Consider the following 21,739-nt stretch of genomic DNA (forward strand, 5'->3'; position numbering starts at 1 on the left):
ATATCATATTAAAAACGAAGATATTAGGAAAGAACTTGACATTGTCAGCATCCAGGAATGCGTTAGCAGAGCTAATCTCAGGTGGTATGGTCACTTAAACAGAATGGGCGAGGAAAGATTAGCAAAACAAGTGTTCTCTGCCAGGTTGGCAGCAAAACAACCCAGAGGAAGATCAAGTTATAGGTGGATTGATACGGTACAAAGTGCTTTAGACGATAGAAATATAAGATCTGATAATGTTGGAGTGTTGACAAGTAACAGACTGATTTGGAGGAGAATTGTAGATAGAAAATTAATAATGATGTAATTTTTTTCATGTAGTACTATCATATCCTGTACACCCCTTGAGGGTACATGGCAGGAATTTGATGATGATGATGAAGTTTGTTTCTTTATACCAAAAGTATAAGGATAGGTAGAGGGAGAGTAACCTCCCTATCACTTATTTAATGTACTTTTTTTTTATGTAAATAAATGTTTTAATTATATGTCAATAGAGTGCCGCCTGATTGTTTATTTTACAATGCACTGTTGCTAAATAAAGCGAACTTAAGGGCAGGAAACCATGTAAGATAGCCAACGCGTATAGTTAAGTGCAAATAGACTACGACTGTTTGTGTAAAGTTTTACTGAAGGAATTTGTGTTAGAGAAAAAGAGAGAGAAGTCAACTGGCCATATTATTGAGTTTTTTGCCAATGAAAAGATACTTGTGGCACAGTCTTATCAAATAAATTTTCTAGAATCCATAAGCATAAAACTCGTAATGCGAAAGGTAGATAAACTAAGTACGCAATAGTAAGAAGGAATAGTGAGAATAAGAAAGGAATAAATATAAATAACAAGTATTAGCACACATATTACAGTGGGTACTGCAAAATAAATAAATAAATAACCTGTTCTGTTGTAAGTAATGGAATGCCCAACACATTACATAATCTGTTCCAAATATGCATGGCAAGAGTGCAGCTGTAGAATGCATGCTCTATTGTTTTCAGTTGGTAACAGATGTCACAGATTGGATCTCCAATCTGTGACATCTGTTCTTCCGTTTGATGATATTGACTGGAAGGCAGGCATATGCAATTCTTCAAGTGAAATCCCTCCTGTTAGGGTACCCTTGGAACTCCATCAAGTTATGAAACAAAATATTGTTGTCAGTACCTAACTGTGGAACTTCACAGTGAAAGAGATTAAAGATTTCTATATACCAAATTTTACTTTTTTTAATGGAAAGAATGTCAATTCCAGAGTGTTTTAGCAATCTTAGAGTTAAGCATAGAGTGTTGTAGTATTCAGGAACAATCTTAGCTTTGGGACCTGTATAATCTTTAACTCCAAACAGGGGAAGATGAAAACCCAAGTAGTAACTCAGAAGGTCTGCACATGTGTGATTCGTATGGATTTTAGAAACTATATTGCTTAAATCGCAGAATTTTAAGAATGGAATGATCTGAATTGTCCAGTATGGGCAGTTAATAAACGTGACAGAAATTTAGCAATTCTATAGGTGGGAGAGTCCATACAATTCACAGTGGGTCTTACTTTGGGAAAACAGGCCATTCTGTGGAAAAAAGAATTAATGAACATCAGTATTATATCGAATACATGAAATCTCAAAAGTCTGTTCTGGAACAACATGGTATTGACACTAAACACAGTATTCAGTGGAATGAAACTCGTCTTCTCTATAGATGCAGGTTTAAATATGAAAGCCTTTTCAAAGAAAGTTGCGAAGCCCTTTTACATTGGCCAAATCTGAATCGGAACGATTCTCTCTTCCCCCCCCCCCCATTAAGATTCTTATTTTATGTAACCATCAAAAATAGTTTGCCAAAACTACTGAATTCCACTACCAGGGCCTTTAAATGTAGATGGCAGGTCAGCATTAGATATGGGTTTTTGAATCTAAAAAATCTGAAAATACTGTTTTGATTAATTTTTATAGCCATATATATATACTAGAGGACTTTACTGTACTATCATAATAAAATGGTCATCTACAATTAAATGGGTATGTGAATTAAACCAATACCGAATATAATTTGCTTTGCTGAGTCCCAATCATACACAGTAGTGAAGTGTATATCAGGATGATAAAATTGGATATTGGGTTGGAAGTCTTAGTCTTTCTCCACATTCCTTGCAAGATGTCTCCTAGTTATCTATTTTTATCCTTAAGTCCCCCCCCCCAAAAAAATTCCTACTAATGTGTATAAAAATCGAATTATACTAAAGTTCTGATTGCTAAATTGTACTAATCTTTTTTTTTTTAAACATATAAATCATATTTGATATATACATGTAACTGATTTCATAATTTAGAAAAATGACTAAATGTTGCTGATATGTCATCAGAAAGGTTTCAGATAACATTTCTTATAGGTAATTTTTTTTCTCCTCAAATTTTTATTTTTCCAGTATGTTCTTTCCGGTTCTGATGATTTCAAATTATATATGTGGAAAATACCTGAGGAAACATGTTCAAAAAAAGGTCAGTATTATTGTTTTTATTATTATTATTATTTTAATTCTCTGTTTGAATCAAATAAAAGTTGAACCTATTTTTGACTCTTTAAAAGCAGTTTTTTTTTTCAGTAATAATAGAACTTGTTTTTTAATTATATTATTATATGGACACCTCATGGGGTTCGAAGACTCATTGTGGGAGACCCAATCTATCCACACAATCTGTCATACCTCTCCTTGAACCCATTAACAGAAAAAGTGCTCACAACTGACTCTGGCAACCCATTCCATACATTCACCACTCTCCAAGCAAAAAATTTAGTCCTCACACCCCTACTGATCACACCTTTATTCAACTTCCATTGATGACCCCTTGTTCTGGTTCCTCTAGCCAAATGCTGAAACATTTCTCCTGCACATAGCCTATAAAATCCTTTAAGCAACTTAAATGTTTCTATCATATCCCCTCTTTTTATCCTATCAACCAATTTCTGCAATCTACACACCTTCAATCTATCCTCATAGGGCACAGGCCACTCACCATCTTGGTTACTCACCTCTGAATCCTCTCCACCACTTCAACATCCCCAAGAAACCCTGGGGACCACACTTGAGCACAGTCATCCAGATGTGGGCATATCAAGGCCTCATAAAGAGGAATTAAAACTTCCTTATCTCTACTTGTTAATGTGTTCTTCAATAGGCAACTAATCTTATGAGCTACCTTAGCATATTTAGCAGTATGTTCTCTAACTCTCTGTCTACCACCACTGCTAAATCTCTAGCTTCATCTATTTCCTGGAATTCAGTGCCATCAAGGTGATAAACGGCTTGTAATCTATTTATTCCAAAGTGCATAACTTTACATTTCTTGCCATTAAACTGACACCCATTATCTTTTGCCCATACTGACAGCCTGTTTAAATCGTCCTGCAAAATCTCCACATTGCCTTGATTAACTATTATTCTACCTAATTTTGCATCATCAGCAAACAACTGCATATTTCCTTTCGGGTTATTTCCTATATCATTTATGTACAAATTAAACAGCAATGGTCCCAACACTGAACCTTGTGGCATACCGCAAGTCACCTGTTTTTGTTTTTGCCTCGATTCTGCCCCTCCATGTGCCACTTTTTGATATCTGTCCAGCAGCTACCCTCTTATACACTTAACCAGTGTTATATCCAGTGACATCAAGTCTCTCCTGGCATAAACACATCACAACCATTGCATCCTCAGACTAATAAATGATCCATCCCTAACCAACTCGCTCCCCCACTTTCACATAGACGCTTGGTCTCTGTATCTGTATATTCTATAAATGAAATACTTTCACAGGAAAGGTTCATCTGGAACAGCATCAATAATTCCTCCACCCTGTACCAAGCCCATTGGAACACGTACAGCTGCCGCCCAACATCCTTTTACAGTACACCTCAAAACCCACAGAACAAGTTTCTTTTCCTTCTCATTCATCCCTGCTACTGCAGTACTGTGGAACAGTCTTCCCCCACGTATTTCCTAAGGAATACAATATACAGGCATTCAAATCAAATGTAAACAAGTTTCTCCTTTCACAACCCATCACCCATATACAGTACTAACGTACTATAGGTTGACCAGCCAACCTCCTGTATGTGGGCCCAACATTAAAAAAAAAAAATATATCCATGCCTGTTTATTCTAATTTGCGTAACAGTGTTTCATTAGGTATTCTTCAAATGCCTTCACAAAATCTTGTAGCCATTTCCTTTATAAAACTGTAAAAAGTTGGTAACAACCCTTCACAAAACCATGTTGACCCTCATACAGTATCATACGAGGATGGTCTGAAAAGTTCTTGACCTAACAATAAATAAACGAATTTATAATTTCAAAATAATTTTTATTATTCAACATCATCTTTTTTAAGACTAATACATTTATTCCAGCAATGCTCCAGCACCATTATCCTGTCACTGTAGTGGTTCTCAGTAAGATCTGCAAAATAACCTTCTACAGCTGCAATCACCTCTTGGTTCGAAGAAAAATGCTGAGCAGCGAGGAAGAGTTTTAGTTTTGGGAAGAGATAGAAGTCAGAGGGAGCCAAATCTGGGGAATAGGGTGGATGTTCCAACAATTAATAGTGCAGATCCCTTAATTTTCCCATTGCCAAAACACCTTTGTAGGTAGGTGGATTGTCCTGATGAAAGATGATTTTTATCTTCTGCAAACCTGTTATTTTCTCACGAATTTTTTCATCTAGTCTGGTTAAAAGATTGGAATAGTATTCCCGGTTATTGTTTTACCCTTTTCAAGATAATTAATAAACAAAATGCCTTTAGCATCCCAAAACACCGATGCCATGACCTTTCATGATGATGGAACTGATTTTGTCTTCTTTGGCGCTGAACAACCAGCTTCTGTCCACTGTTTTGACAGCTGTTTGGATTATGTTGTGTAATGGTGAATCCATGTCTCATCCATAGTAATAAATCGATGCACAAAATCAGTTTTATCCTTGTTAAAACACTCCAAGCACTGTTCAGAGATTTTCATGCGAATGCATTTTTGATCTGCTGTGAGCAAGCCTGGCATCCATCTTGTGCAAAGGTTTTTCATTCACAATTGTTCATGCAAAATATGTCCTACATGTTCTTTTGAAATGCCTATAGTCTCAGCAATTTCAGGAACTTTGACTCACCGGTCATCCAATACCATATCATGCACTTGATCAATGATTTCTGTGGTTCTTAGTTTTTTAATGTCCTTCATATGGATCATCTTCAAGGTTGGTACAGCCATGTTTAAACTCAGCAGCCCATTTCTTATGGAAATATTTTCACTTGGCTATGCTACTAATTATAATTTGGTTTTATCCTTTATCCAAGTGTAAGCAAACAAAGTTTGCGCCTGAAGTACTTTCAGGACTGGGGCAACTCGTGGTAAAGTTCATCCATCCTTTTTTAATTTAGCATTAGAAAAATATATCTGAGAAACTATGAAAGATAGCACAAACAGAACAGTAATATTAGTACAGTCATACCCCGAAGTTACGCAATAGGTGGGACCAACAAAAAGCACATAAGTCGAATTCGCGTAACTCAGGTATAATTTTGCATACAAACATACAACATATTAGTTAATTGGGACCAAAGGTTTACAAAAATGCCTATATTTTTTAAGAAATATAATCATAATTGTAGTTTTTCGTACATAAAAAAAAAGAAAGTTATTTTGATGTCAATGGTTTCATAAAATCTAATAGATTCATCTGACGGTAATGTCTTTTTCTTGTCACGCAAAATTTCTTCATACAAGCTAATGATTTTTTTATTCCTTACCTTGTGGCTACAATTCGTTCCTCATTAGAATCTATGCCTCCGAAATCTGTAAACCTTTCTTTTATGATTGTTCTTACTGTGGATTCCTGTAGATCAAACTTCTTTGCTAGCTCACAAATTTTCATTCTGCCTTCAAAATCCTTAATAATGTTGAGTTTTGTTTCCAAAGTCAATGTTTTTCTTTTCTTGCTGTCTGTAGAAGAATCGGACTTGCTTCCTTTGGACGACATTATTATTTTTTATGTGATAAAATTTTTATCAAGAACATAACATTAAACAAATGCAAGGTTTGTAGACTGTAAAAATCGTGTATGATTGGAGACCGCACGAAACAGTCAGTGCTTGTTCACAGCATGTGCGACTCTGGCGAATATGGCCGGCACCGGAAAGATACGACTAGTGGTGAGGTAGGATGGGAATACATACATATATGAAACCGCATAACTCCGGATTCACGTGTGTCGGGATGACTCTATATACAGATGATATAGCCTTGTTGGAGAAAATTATTATTATTACCCTAAGACCCCATGGAGTCGGATTCATCTAGGAGGTCCCTTGTCATACAGGCAGCCAGTGGTGAGCTATAAGGGGCTCGCGTGAGCCCATTGTTAAATTTTTCTCAAATTTGCAAGCCCCTTGTTCTTCTTGTTTAATAATCTTGTAGAACTAGAAAATGCCACTGCAGAATGTATACATGCTACTATAATTGCCACTTTAAATTCATATTGATTTTCTGATAACTATTTTAAAAATCATCTCATTGCATTTTGTTCTGATGGAGCTAGTGTAATGTTAGGAAACAAATCAGGTGTTGCAATCAAACTTTTACAAAGATTTCCCAACATTGTGATTTGGCATTGCGTAGCTCATCGTTTACAATTAGCATTAGACGATTTGATAAAAAAACATTAAAGAAATAAATCATTTTGAAATATATATGGATAAATTATATGCTTTTTATCATCAATCACCAAAAAATCATCGAGAATTAAATACGATTGCAAAAGGCCTTGGTATCGAAATTTTAAAGATCGGCTGTGTGTTTGGACCACGATGGGCAGCTTGCAGTTTACAAACGGCTCTTGTTGTGTGGAGAAATTACTCAGCTTTATACAAGCATTTTGCATCAAACAATTAATATAAGGGCTTTTTAAACCGACTTCTCAATTTGGAATTTTTAAAAGATCTAGCATTAATGATTGATATCTACAGGAATTATCATATCTGTCAAAAGCTCTACAAAGTCTCAATATAAGTATTATAAGAGCTAAATTAGCCCCCCCTTTTTTTTTTTTACTCGACGATGCGAGCCCTTTGTTAAAATTTCCATAGCTCACCACTGCACACAGCTCATCATTCCGCACCTTCTGCAGACACCACACTTTCAGGCAAGGCATTCCAATAATTCACCACTCTGCTTGCAAAAAACCTGCTATATATATATATATATATATATATATATATATATATATATATATAAGTGTGTGTGTGTGTGAGTGAAGAAATTGCAATCAAGCAGAAAACATCCAGGTTGCCATTGATAACCTGAAATTTAAAAGTGCCACCTCCTTCAAATGTTTTGGATCATGGATTACTCAAGATGATAACAAAGATAAAAGCTAGAATACATGATGCCAATAAATCTTATCATTCACTACATTATATACTATCTTCCAAAAGTTTTCAAAATAGGAAGGAGCAATGGAAGCATTTTGTGCTATCTGTAAGCAAACAAAGTTTGCACATGAAGTAATATTATGACTGGACTGCTTTCCTTAATTTATAGTATAACCAAGTGAAAAAAACTTTCGACATCTGTCTCTAATCCAGAGTATTTTAGTAATAAAGTGTGACACCTTTTGGCTATTTGTATATGGAGATATGACTTCTGCATTACCTCATCCACGTTATCACTTCTGGGTCTGGCTCCCACTGATGAGACCTCAATAAAGGTTGAAACCAATCTGGGTAGTGGCCCTTTCCATAATGCATAGCAGTAGACATGTCTGTAAGGATATGTGCATTATGTTATGGGATACTAAGGCAATTGATGTGAAGTCATTAGCTTCTATATACCAGTAGCTCAGTCATGAAATTACTTTACTTGCAAACATTGTTTTGCTTACACTTGGATGAAGGAATATAATTTCTTGGCATCTTTAATTTGCAGTATAACCAATTGAAAAAAAAATTCAATGACAATTGAATAAATTTATATGGAATAAGATAAATTAACCAAAACTCTAAACTATAGCGCACAAGACATTGATCAAGCCAGTTTCAATTTGTGGGTCTGAAAGCTGGGTTTGAAATTAAACAGTTAATCAAATAATTTTTTGTATGTTTCCCACCCACAAATGATTGAAAACTTACAACATCAGAATGATAGGCAGGGTAAAGAATTTTGTAATTATTTTTGTATACAGGTTACCCTCGTATAACGCGGTACTTATACAACGCGGTTTTGATATAATGCGGTCTACAAATTCTAGTATCCCTTGTTCAAAGCAGTTTCGATATAACGCGGTCTACAATTTCTAGTAACCCTTTATTTATTTTATTTTTTTTCATATTTTTCACCACAGGACTTAAAAATCAAATTTTATCTTCGTTAAATTAAATTGCCCATATCCCGTATCGAATTTAGTTTTATTGTATCACTACAGAGGCTTTTGCAGTCTGTGTCATTCTCAACAAATAGTGCAATTAGAGACAGATGCAATAAAAACGGCACTAACTAATAAATCACATGTCCCCCTCTCACAGGAACTATGCTGTATAGACTTGATCAAAACCATATGTTGCACTGAAACACAGTATCTAACTAAAACCCATTGTCCAATTTTTCAATTAGGAAATGAGTGTTTGTTTTATTGCATTCGAAATTCTCGATGTCATTATGATAGATCACAAAGGCTAACTTAAAATAAAAGACTACCAAGAATTGAAATATGCCATATAATGAATGTGTGAGTTCGCCTGCCAAGAAGCCAAAAAATTCAACCAAGGATTCAAACGTTTCTGTGAGTTGAGCCAGTCAATAATGAGAAGTTCCATTGGAATGATAAATGACACCCTGTTGTGAATGTGTTAAAACTAACAGTGAATGTTGTTATGGCAGTTTCAGATGTTATGGAATTCGATTGAAGAGAATTAGCATTTCAACTCAACACTTGTGGGTCGCTTTTGTCTTTGGGTTGTGCGATCTTTTGTTAATATCGCACCAATCATATGCATGTCTTTATAGCTGCTGTCTTGTGTAAAACAAAATTCAGCTTGTACATATTGTAACAATTAAAAAAAAAACCTGAATAATTTATAAGCGTATAAAAGGATATCACCTGTAAATCGTTGACATGCCAGCAAAATTCTCAGACGTGCCACCTCTGGCACGAGTGCCATAGGTTCACCATATAGGGTTTATTGTATAAAGTGTTTATTGTTGAAAATTGTCTTCGTTTTCTGCCAGGAAAGCGTATTTAAAATCATAAGTGTGTTATTCTCAAGCTGAGCAGTTTATTTTCTGGTGAGTTACATATGTAATGCTTTTTTTTTATGTAAAAGTTTATTTTTATTGTAATGGCCATTTAAACTGCAACGAAAGGGGAAAAAACCAACATTGAAGAGGAAATTCATTTCTCTCATAGAAAAAATTAAAATCTCGGATCGGCTGAAAATTGGAGAAAAACCAGGAATTGTTGCAAGGACTCTGAATTTAAATGAATCAACAATTCGAACAATCAAACAAAATGAACATAAAATTTGAGAAAGTGTTATTGCTGGGTCAATGGTAAGTGCAAAGCGCTTTGCTCGTGTTCGCGATATTCTAATAGAAAAAAAATGGAGAAATCTCTAATGATTTGGATAGAAGATTGCACTCAAAAGAAAATTCCTTTGGATGGACACCTTATTAAGCAAAAAGCTCTCAAAGTTTATAAACATTTAAAAGAACTCGATCAAGATTCGGGTCAAAGCTGTATAACTGAGAGGAGACCTCCACATAGCCTTTAAAGGAATGTGGAGAACCGACCAGGGCTTCTGACCTAATGTCCAATCCTCACCTTCTCGTGGTGCACCCTGTTGGGTATCTACTTGGATACTGAACGGACGAGGATGGGCTGGCAATTTGGGATTTAGCTGACCAAATTGTAATTCTTATTGGTTAAACCAAAATATAGAATGATGGTGCAACATGACAAAATTTCAAGCCGGCTGGGGCGTCGCCCAGTTAAACAAGGGGCCCCGTTGTTTTTGCCAGGGAACCAGGGCGAACAGCGAAAAGTCAGCTACTGGAACAAATCTGAAAATAAACCCCAACTCAGCATCACCAGAGTTAAAGATCGGTACTATCAACATAAGAAGCCTGAATGGCAAAGAAATGGAGCTAGCTGAGGAATTAGATAAGTACCAGATCGACATAATACGGGTGACTGAAACAAAAAAGACCAAAACTGGTGAGATCTTTCTGAGCAATAAATACAAAATGTTATATTCAGGCAATAACAATCAAGGAAAAGAAGGAGTAGCCATAGTATTCAACACAAAATACGAGGCTAATCTTCTTGAATGGCAGGCAGTCTCAAGTAGAGTAATGTGGGCAAATATGAGAATGGGGAACTGGACAATGAGACTTATTTGTGCCTATGGTCCCACAGAAGGTTCTACTAAGGTAGAAGTGGAGGAATTTTTTGAGGCTTTAGAAAAAGCGACTGACACAATGAAAAATGAAAAGTTGGTCCTTGTTGGGAATCTAAATAGCAGAGTAGGAAATGATTGTGAGACATACAAAAATATTTTGGGAAAATTTGGAGAAAAGAGCAAAGCTAATAATAATGGCAAATATCTGTTGGATTTCTGCTCAGGACATGGACTGGTTATTACTAACACCATGTTCCAACATAAAAATGTGCACAAATTCACATGGAGAGAAGAGGCTAGGAATAAGAAAAGTCTCATTGACTATGTTATTCTTGATAGTGATGTTTTCTCCCTGGTGCAGGACACCAGAGTGTACACAGGATTTGAAATTGGAAGTGATCACTATTTAGTTTTGAGCAGGATAAAATTGAATTGCATATTGAAAAGAATAACATGTAAGAAAGTTTTAAAGCGAATAAAAGTTGAGCAGCTCTCAGATGTGAGCTGTAGACTAAAATACACAAAGATTATTGAAGAAAAAATGAAAGAGTTTGAGAACAGGAATCAAACCTTGGAGATTCAGTGGCAAACTCTGAAGGAAACATTGATTGATTCTGCCAGAGAAGCATGTGGTGAGGTTGTCTGCAAGGATAAAAAAATCAGAACTCCCTGGTGGACACAGGAAGTTAAAGAGGCAGTGAAGGAAAAGAAGAAAGCATACCAAAAGTTCCTGTCAAATAAGTCAGCTTGTGCTCTTAGAGAATATAGAGACAAATGCAAGAATGCTAAACACTGTGTAAAACTAGCTAAACAAAAGTCATGAGAGGACTTTGGCAAGAATATAGAAAATAAATATCAAGAAGGTGGCAAAATATTCTGGAGGTTGTTGAAGAAGCTCAAGAATGGAGGAAAGAGTGCTATAAAAGGAATTAGAGATGATAAAGGTGACATGAAAACGGGAGAAAAAGATATCCTTGAAGTATGGAGTAATTACTTTGAAAAACTGCTAAATGAAACAAGCAGTGATGACAGCACAGTGGTAAAAAACACTGACCAGGCATGTAGTCAGGAATACATATCCATACTTGAAGTAGAAAAAGCAGTCAAAGGCTTGAAATGTGGAAAGGCAGCAGGAGTAGATGATATTCGACTAGAAATGCTGAAGTATGGTGGTATAAGAGTCTTACAGTGGCTGCACTGCATAGTTCAGAAAGCCTGGACAGAGGGACGAATTCCCGATGATTGGAGTAGAGCTCTCATAGTACCCATATATAAAAAGGGAAATAAAACTGCATGTGAGAATTTCAGAGGTATTTCCCTACTGAGTGTTCCTGGCAAGATCTATGCAAGTATACTTGAGAAACGGTTGAGAAGAATTGTGGAAGAAAAGCTTGGTGAAGAACAAGCTGGATTCAGGCCAAATAGAGGCTGTCAGGATCAGATCTTCACTTTACAACAAATAGTCGAGAAAGCATGGGAATATAACAAAGATCTGTATTTAAGTTTTGTCGATCTGGAAAAGGCATATGACAAGGTGCCAAGAGAGAAGCTATTCAATACGCTGCAGTTATATGGTATCAATGGGGCATTATATCAAGCAATACTTAGTCTTTATTTGTGTTGTAAGTCAGCAGTTAGAATTGAAGGAAGTACAGGAAGATGGTTTTATGTTAAATCTGGTGTGAGACAAGGATGTACATTATCCTCTCTGTTATTCATTATCTATATGGATCACATTATGAAGGAAAGTGGTATTAAACATGATATCGAAAATGTCAACTGTGTTGTGAATGGAGAACCTGTGGAACAAGTAAAACATTTCAGCTATTTAGGCACAATTTTTAGTGAAGATGGTAAACTAAATATAGAAATAGACAATAGAATCAGCAAAGCTGGTATCGTGGGAAGTCAATTGAATAAATTCATATGGAATAAGAAAGAAATTAGTCGGAACACTAAATTAGCTGTATACAAGACTGTGTTCAAACCAATTTTAACTTATGGATCTGAGAGCTGGGTCAGAAGTAAAACACTTGACCAAAGACTAGAGACCACAGATATGAGAGTCCTGAGAAAGATTATAGGCATGAACAGATGGCATCAATGGCAGTATCATATTAAAAATGAGGATATTAGGAAAGAACTTGACATTATCAGCATTCAGGAATGCGTTAGCAGAGCTAATCTCAGGTGGTATGGTCACTTAAACAGAATGGGCGAAGAAAGATTAGCAAAACAAGTGTTCTCTGCCAGGTTGGCAGCAGAACGACCCAGAGGATGACCAATATATAAGTGGATTGATAAGGTACAAAGTGCTTTAGACGATAGAAATATAAGATCTGATAATGTTGGAGTGTTGACAAGTAACAGACTGATTTGGAGGAAAATTGTAGATAGGAAATTAATAGTGATGTAATTTTTTTCATGTAGTACTGTCATATCCTGTACACCCCTTGAGCGTACATGGCAGGAATTTGATGATGACGATCAAGATTCTTCAGAAGAAATCGCTCAGCATGGATTTTGTGCCAGTAAGGGTTGGAAAACTTTAGAAAGTGATTTTCTTTGTATAATCTTAAAGTCCAGGGAGAATCAGCATCAGCAGATGTTGAAGCTGCCCTCAAATACCTAGCAGAACTTTAAAAATCATTAAAGGTGGTGGTTGCAGTGCAGACTAGGTGTTCAATGCGAATGAATCTTGGTTATATTGGGAAAAAATGCCAAAACACACCTATATTTCGAAAAATGAAAGATCAGCTCATGGATTCAAAGTTTCCAAAGATAGAATTACTCTACTGTTTTGTAGTAATGCATCAGGTGATTACATTACAAAACCTATGTTTATTAACCGATCCGCAAATCCTCGTGCAATGACAGGGCCACCCTACCTGTTTATTAGCGGGCCAACAGAAAGGCATGGGTTACAGCTGGCATGTTTGAAAATTGGTTTTTCAACTGTTTTGTACCCAATGTAATAGTTACACAAAGAAAAAGAATATGGACTTCAAAATTATACTAATTTTAGATAACGCACCAGGCCACCCAACAAATTTAAGCCATCCGAATATTAAAATAACTTTTTTGTCGCCTATACTATTTCACTTATTCAACCTCTCAACCAAGGAATAATATCAACATTTAAGCCATATTATACTCAGCAAACATTTCAATTAATTTTGGAAAAAATGGAATCTAATCCAAACATGACACTGCCTCAAGCGTGGAAAGAGTTTTCAATATTGAATTGTGTAAAAATTATTTCTCTGTCCATTAAGGAATTACAACCCTCTATGCTGAATGCTTGCTGAAAAAAAATATGGCCTGAAGCCATTCTGGAACAAAATTTCATACCTCCAGTGGATGCCGAGCTACGTCGTATAATAAACGTTGCACACATTTTTGGTGGAGAGGATTTTTGCGATATGGTTGAAAACCAAATTAGTGAATTAATTGATGAAGAAACAGATTTAAATGAGGAGGAACTGGTACAATTAATAGATGGCATTGAACCAAATGGCGGGGAAAGTTCTGCCGAAGATTCTGATTGTGATGAATCCGTTAAAGAATTAGCAGAAGGATTGGACTTGGCAAGAAAGTTAGGAAGTTATTTTATGGATAATGATCCCTCAATGGGAAAATTCACTCGGGATTTTTCACGAGACAATTGGATATTTGTTTAGCGCCATATTATGAACTTAATAAAAAATTGCAGCATAGTGGAAAGCAAAGTCTTATTACTGACTTCTTGATGTCTAAACCAGCCGAAGTATGCAATGAGAATTATACAAATGATGTCCAACAGATTTCAAGTGGTGATGACCTCGGGCCACTTAAAGAACATCTACGAAATGTTATTTCTGAAGACAGTGATTACGATTAAAATATGCGCTTTATTTTATTGTGTCTAAAACATTTATGCATTATGTGCAATGAAATTTATGTACAATTTGTAATTTTTATAATTTTATACTACATATTTGTCTCATAGTTTGTTTTCTTAACTTACATGAATTACCTGAATTAAATAAAAATATTGTTTTTGTTGGATATGTCGTTGTTTATATAATTTAAAAAAAAAAAAACGATTTCGGAACCTAACCCTACTTTTTCTACGTGATCTAAGTCTCGTATAATGCGGCATTTCTATGGAACCTAACATCCGCATTATATGAGGGTTACCTGTATTTTATTTTTTACATAGTCCAAACCAAGCATGGAACTTTTTGAAGCCATTTCAGGTTTCCAGTAAGTAGTCGTATGGTCTCCTACCAGATAATGAAATCATCTCCCACTTAATGACAATCATCCATGTAGTCAAACGTACTGTTTGTTGAAGAGAGCAGTGATATTAACCAGTTTGGCTGAAGATGAAGAAAGTTTATTTTTCACTTGGTTAGACTATAATAAATTTAGTTTAATCCAGTTTAGTTTAGTTTAATCACTGAAGAGACCTAAATAAAGGTCGAAACTTGTCTGGGTAGTAGCCAATCCTTAACATTATACATATCTGCAAGGAGATGTGTTTTGCATTATGGGAGATACTGGGATAGGAGCGAGGTTAGCTTGGTCCACCTTTGCTACGAGTTGCCCGGTGTTGTACTACCTTACCCCGGTAAGGTAGTACAACACCATATTCAGTCCTGAAGATATTTTCAGGTGCAAACTTTGTTTGCTCACAGTTGGATAAAGGATTAAACTAAATTTATTATATTTTGGCTGATGGTGCAGAGATATGAAAATTTTGAGAAATAATTTGGGGAGGGTGAACAGAAGTCTCATTACCAGAATCATGTGAAAAATGACAGTATCAGGAAAGAACTGGGCATTTTTAGTTCAAGAATATGTAAGCAGAATTAATTGAAGGTGCTATAGTCAGTTAAACAAAATGCAAGAGGAACATTTATCGAATCAGGTATTGATGTTAGATGTCACAGAAAAGACCAACATCTTAGTGGATTGATGCAGAGAGAAGTACTTTAGAAGACAAATTATAAGATATGACAATATTGGAGTCCTGACAAACAGAATAATTATAGGGAAAATTATTTTGATGTTCCTGATATGCACCCTCATGGGTGCATATCAGGAATCTGATGATGATAGATTGAAAAAGAAATTATCCAAAATGCTAAACTTTCAGTATACAAGATAATCTTTAAACCAATTTTAACTTGTGGGTATACGAGTTGGATTAGAAACAGACTGTTAAAGACCAGTGACAACTGACAGTCCTGAGAAAAATTAGTGAGCTGAACAGATGGCATCAGTGGAAAAATCATATTAAAAATGAAGATAATAATGTATGAGTAATGAGTTAAGAAATGTGAAAGAAGAGATTAGCAGACCAGGAACAATGTATATGAAGCAAATTAGATTAGGAGTGAGTGAGTGAGAGTTATGGAACGATAGAAGGGTAGAGAATAGGATAACCAGGGGAAAAGACAGAATGAGAGGAAGACAAGACAGTGGAGAGATGATGGGAAGGCAGGTAAGTGGGAGAACAAGAAGAGAAAGTGTCAGAGAAGAGAGAGAGAGAGAGAGAGAGAGAGAATGAGAAATGCAGGTGAGCAAGGAAGGAACAAAGTAGTAAGAGGTGTGATATATGGAGATTCAGTGATCCATGGAGTGCAAGATAAAATGCCAGAAGAGTGTTTGCTTGGATGAACTTTTAGACAATATGACTATTGAAATTAGGTGAGGTGAAAGAATGGATGAGATAAATAGGATGGTTGGGTACAAATGGCTTGAGAGATAGTGTGAATCGGGTGGCAAAATATCTGAGGTTCATGCTTGAGGTGCTATGGCAAAGGCAGAGAGGGCAGATAGTGAGTGTGTTACCTGGGTATGATAATGCAGGGCTAAGGAGAAGAGCATTAATAATGAATAGTATGACAGCCAGAATGTGTTGAAAGAGAACCTTGGATTATGTGGATACTTGGAGTGCATTTGAGGATAGACTGTATGCAAGATATGACTTGCATTTGAATGAGGAAGGATGTAAGTATCTGGAGAAAATGTTGTTCTCTGGAGACAAGTGAGTTTTGGTGCAGAGAAACTAGAATTATTAGAGTGGATAATATCAGGGGTGTCTTTCTATGGGAATAGTCACTTGGGATAAGGAGAAACACATGGTGTAATGCAAAATCCAATTGAGTCTGGGGAGATTAATGATAGCAGAGACACTGACAATGAGTTGATTCTTTATACAAATGCCATGAGTATCCAGAATAAAGGGGATGAATTAGTGGCACTGATAGCCTATTCATAGATTATTGGGATCCGTGAGACATGATTGATGGAAGATAATATACTGACAGAAATAGAACTAGCAGGGTAGCATTTTTCAGAGATAGGAAAGGCCAACACGGTGATGAAGTTTTTCTTATGATGACTTATGTCCTCTCAGAGTGAAGTATTTGGAGAGCAATGGCACTAATGGTTTTGAGAGCATATGATGTGAAGTGGAGGTAGGCAATAAAGGATACTTAATGGGGGTGTTGCTATAAGCCAGAGAGCATAGGCTTGGCAAGTGCAAAACGAATGATCCTTATGAGATTGACTACCATAGTATAAATTGGAAAGAGGAAACTGCATGTAGTAGTAAGGGAATTGAATTTATGAAATTCTTGAGGGACAAATATCTTAGACCAGCACTTCCCAAACTGTGGGCTGCGGCCCCCTTGGGGACCCATTAGTTTTGTCGAGGGGGCCGTGAAATAATGAGAACAAATTTAAAGTGTTTTAAGACTAAGTGTGGAATGTCAAATGTGTATGTAAGATGTTAAAATTGTAATATTTGCTGTGTATGTTTTTTATTGAATATAAATACAATAAATATTACAATGACATATGTCTGTATTATGATTTTTTTTTCCCCCTATGGGGACCGTGAAATATTTTAATTTTTCCAAAGGGGCCTTTACATCCATAAGTTTGGGAAGCACTGTCTTAGACAACATGTAGAAGAAGGATCACAAAGTTCAAGAGTTTGGGATTTGGTCAGAAGATCTGATTATAACAGAGATGACATCTCTGTCCCCAGTTGGAGAGAGTGACTGTGTGATTTTGACTTGGAGGATGAACAGTCATGCAGGAGTATCAAAGAGAAAGGAATTTATGTGGAATTATAAGGCATGTGATTATAATAATCTTAGAAATCAACTTGGGGCAGTTCCACCATGGATGGAGGAATTGGATGGGCAAGATATCATTAGTGCATGGAAACTGGTGAAGAAATATATTTAGAAGCAATGGCAAGTTGTATACCTTGAGTGAAAAAGAGAACACGATTTGGTGTAAAGTGGATGACAAACAATATCAAATGGGAAAACTGTAGGTGAAAATGAGGTAATGGAAGAGATACAAGGAGAACTGGAGAGTAGATGCATGAAGAATATAACTCATGCCAAGAGAATGACTAGTATGATAACGAAGGCAAAACTGGAATATGAGAAGAGATTGGACCCGAGATCTAAAAAAAAAATGTAAGGAATTCTTTCATTATGTGACCAGTACGATTGTGGAAGATTGACATTGTTGGACAAAGATGGGAGCAGAGTGGTTGATGCAGAAGACATAGTGGAATTGTTTAATGAACATTTTATTTGGGTTTTTCACCCTGGAGAAATTGGTTTTAATACTAGAGGGATGGGGCAGGTTGGAGATTTAGAAGTCCAAGAGGAGAATGTGTTTCAAATACTGAGTACTCTGGATGCCCATAAAGCATTGGGACTGGATGAGATTTTGTCATGAGTTTAGAAGGAACACAATAAAAAAATGACAGCTCCTGGCTTTTCATTCAGAACAGTGCCCAAGGAGTGGAAGGAAGGTACAATAGTGCCATTGCATAAGGATGTTAGTAGAATAGGAATGTCAAATATAGACAATATGAAGTTGGGAATGATTATTAGTAATTTATATTGTATTTCATGATTTTGGAGAAATTAGTGAGAGATCATATACATCATTGGACAGATGAGGGTATTGTTACCTGTGAGAGAGCATCGATTGTTAAGAGTGATTGATGAGGGGAAAAGCATATACCCTTTTTGAATTTTACAAATTGGCCCTGAGATCTTAAAAAAAAAAAATCCTAATTCTTTCATTATATGTCCAGTAGGAAGAGGAATGATTGTTGAAGATTGACATTGTTGGACAAAGATGGGAGAAGAGTGACTGATGCAGAGGACATAGAGTTGTTTAATGAACACTTTATTTAGATATTTCATCCTAGAGAAATAGGTTTTAAGCTGATATTTAAATTATGGCACATGGTTTAGATGTGGAGTTAGTGAATTGCATTGGAGATTGATTGTCCATAGATATCAGAGTTGTGTATGAGTGAATAAGTGGTATCAAGGAAGCAGAAAGTTAGAAGTGGGTTCTCACAGTTATTGCTACTGGGACCTGTATTGTTTAACCTTTATATCAGTGGATTGCAGGGGTGGAAGGAGTATTCAGTTGTTTGCAGATGATGTGAAGTTGGGAATGATTATTAGTAATAGTGTGGATTGGTAACCCTTCAGGAGGATTTGAATACGCTAAACAGATTGGTAAATTAATGGGGTCAGTTTAATTCAGCTAAATGTAAAGTCTTGAAGTTTGGGTACATCAATCGGAGGCTGCGTACTCTATTGGAGGAACTGCAACAGAGGAAGTAGGAGAGGCAAGGGATCTTGGAGTGATGATTGCTGCAATACTGAGAAGGACACTACCAGCAGAGATAGAGTTGTGATTGTATTATATAAAGTCCTGATTAAATGAACCCTGACTATTGTTCTCAGATTTGATCCCCAGTATTTGAAGGAGTTAAATTAACCTTGGAAAGAGTACAGAGATATATAACAAAAATGATATCAGGATTATTCAATGTAGTTGAGGAATGATATGATTAAGACATTTAAACTGTTAAGAGATAGTTACAGGGTTGACACCAGGGAGTTCTTTTGTATAGTAGAACAAGGAGCCATCCCTGGAAGTTGGGAAACGAAGTCATGATCAAGAAGGTGAGAAGTGCTTTCCTTGCATGGAGGGCAGTTGAACCATGAAATACATTGCCTGATAAGGTAGTGAGAGCACAAACTGTGAATAAGTTCAAGGAGTGGTATGATAGAATTTCTGTTGTTTAGATTGAGCCTCTCATGATGAGTCTTGTTACTCCATCGAGGTCTTGAATGATAATAAAAATAATAATAATTAGATTTCTAAATTGGCATTATTAGCATACAATACACAACTTGGGCTTTTAATGTCTGCCTCACCCACCCAGTTCACCAGGCTTATACCCATCTGACTATTGCCTATTCCCAAATTTAAAGAAATACTTGAAAGTAACAAATTTTACCAGAGATGAAGTCATATCTGCATCTGAGGACTGGTTTTGCAACAAGGCAAAGACTTTTTTCTCAGAGGATTGCAAATGATGCAGCAGCATTGTAACAAGTGTATAACACTTTTTCACTATATTATTTAAGGAAATTACAACGTACTAGGATGTACATTAAAATAAATTTTAATATATTTCTATATTTCGGCAACATCACATTGTCATTTTCAAGAACTTAAGTACAAGACACGTGCATGCAGGCACAACAAAACAATAAGTGGGGAAGAAGTATGAAGCTATTATTTCTCCTAAAGTCCTGATGGTGCCCTCTAGCGGGCAATGTTGGTATTCTTGGGCGATTGGGCTGAACGTCTTCTGATGTAGGTTTCCCAAATTTGAGGAAGTCTCATGTAGCCAAATTTATTGAGGTTTGGATCATTTCTTAGGGCTGAAGCTGATTCTATGAAAAGCCTTTCATATCTGTATTTGTTACGGTGTATTATCCTGGCTTTCTTCCACCGTATTCTATGGCAGGTATCCAGCGCATGTTCAGCAAGACCAGAGTGGCTGTATTGGTGAAACCAGATGTAGTCCCTGTGTTCTAAAATTCTAATATTTGCTGTCCTGCCTGTTTGGCCAAAGTAGAACAGCTTATAGCTGCAAGGGACCTGGTATACACCAGGTAGGTCTGGGGGGGGGGGGAGGTTGGTCTTTAGTTGAGTGGATAAGGGATGCCAATTTTTTATATGGTTTGTAACAAGAAGTTAAGTTATGTTTTTTTAGGATTTTTGTGATTTTTTCCGAGGTGCCTCGGATATAGGGTATGATGATGGATTTAGAGTAATCCTTGTTGTGGGGGGGGGAGGTTGTGGTTTACTGGTTTCAATATTTTTTGGATTTTTTGATTGGGGGTAGCCATTGGCTGAGAAAGTGTTGAGAATGTGGTTTAGTTTTGTGGTTAGGGCATTGTCATTCGAGCAGATAAGTTTAGCCCTGTTGTGTAGTTTTAATGTATATCCTAGTATACGTTGTAATTTCCTTAAATAATATAGTAAAAATGCATAACCAACATCTAAGCCTTTCCACAAGAATTACGATTATCCACGGAGATGTTACCGCACGTAAAGCACGCCATTATGGTAAATTGAAATTGAAGCTATCAAGACAACTGGATCGTCTCGCCTTCCTGAAGCGCGCTGCCAGGATAACCAGGTAATCCCTAACTGTGTGAAATTCAAGCACCGTTTCTCTTCGCAAAAGGCGCTTCGTATTTACAACCGTGCCAGCCAAGCCTTACTCAGAGAACAAATTGCAGCCACTCGCTGTTTCCTGAGTGAAGCTAATTCAGCTATACAGGCACTAGAAAATGACCTTTCAAGCATCTTAAGCCACAAAATTTGGTCTATTTTATACGACATCTTGTGCACTGCAGCAGAGAAAGAATTTAAAAAAGTACGAGATTGACACATCAAAAAGTTTGAAAAATTAAAAAAGGACGCGATCTCGAAATCGCAACTTCCTACCGAAACGGTAGTTAACCTGTCGTCACTTAGTGTGAAATCTGAAGCACTCGACTCCCTCGCACGTGGCCACAACTTCGCCATTGTGCCCAGAAGAATGCCTGCTGAGGATATCATGATACGGATTGAACGCAGGATTCGACACCTTCCAAGCCACGTCGCCAACGATATTAGACTGGATGTAGCTTGTGTTCTGAACAAAGCTAAACCACCTAAAGCCAACATGCCCAGTAAAGAAATTAAACCGCTACTAGAATTAAAGAAAAACAAGAAAATAATAATCACCAAAGCTGACAAAAGGAATGCCACAGTATTGCTGAACCAAAAAGATTACACAGGTAAGCTGAAATCTCTATTGTTAGATCGGGCCACTTACCTCCCTATCGAGTACAATCCCACCAACTCACAAATTAGAAAACTCCACAGACTCCTTAAGAAGGTCACTTCTTGGCCTGTGGAA

At 36.5% G+C, this 21,739-nt stretch overlaps 1 protein-coding gene across 1 annotated transcript in view; it reads left to right on the forward strand.

The window, feature by feature from the left end:
• The window catches only part of LOC150107097 (DDB1- and CUL4-associated factor 5), a 302,448-nt gene that overhangs the window by 163,869 nt on the left and 116,840 nt on the right, over positions 1-21,739 (forward strand). Inside the window, exon 7 of the mRNA XM_090390998.1 lies at positions 2,420-2,492. Coding sequence (XP_090247124.1) covers positions 2,420-2,492 — 73 coding nt within the window. The remainder of the gene's footprint in view (positions 1-2,419; positions 2,493-21,739) is intronic.

This window comes from Typopeltis vanoorti, chromosome 4 (assembly GCF_054136105.1).
Source record: "Typopeltis vanoorti isolate ZY-2024b chromosome 4, IOZ_Tvanoo_1.0, whole genome shotgun sequence".
In the NCBI taxonomy this organism is placed as follows: Eukaryota; Metazoa; Arthropoda; class Arachnida; order Uropygi; family Thelyphonidae; genus Typopeltis; species Typopeltis vanoorti.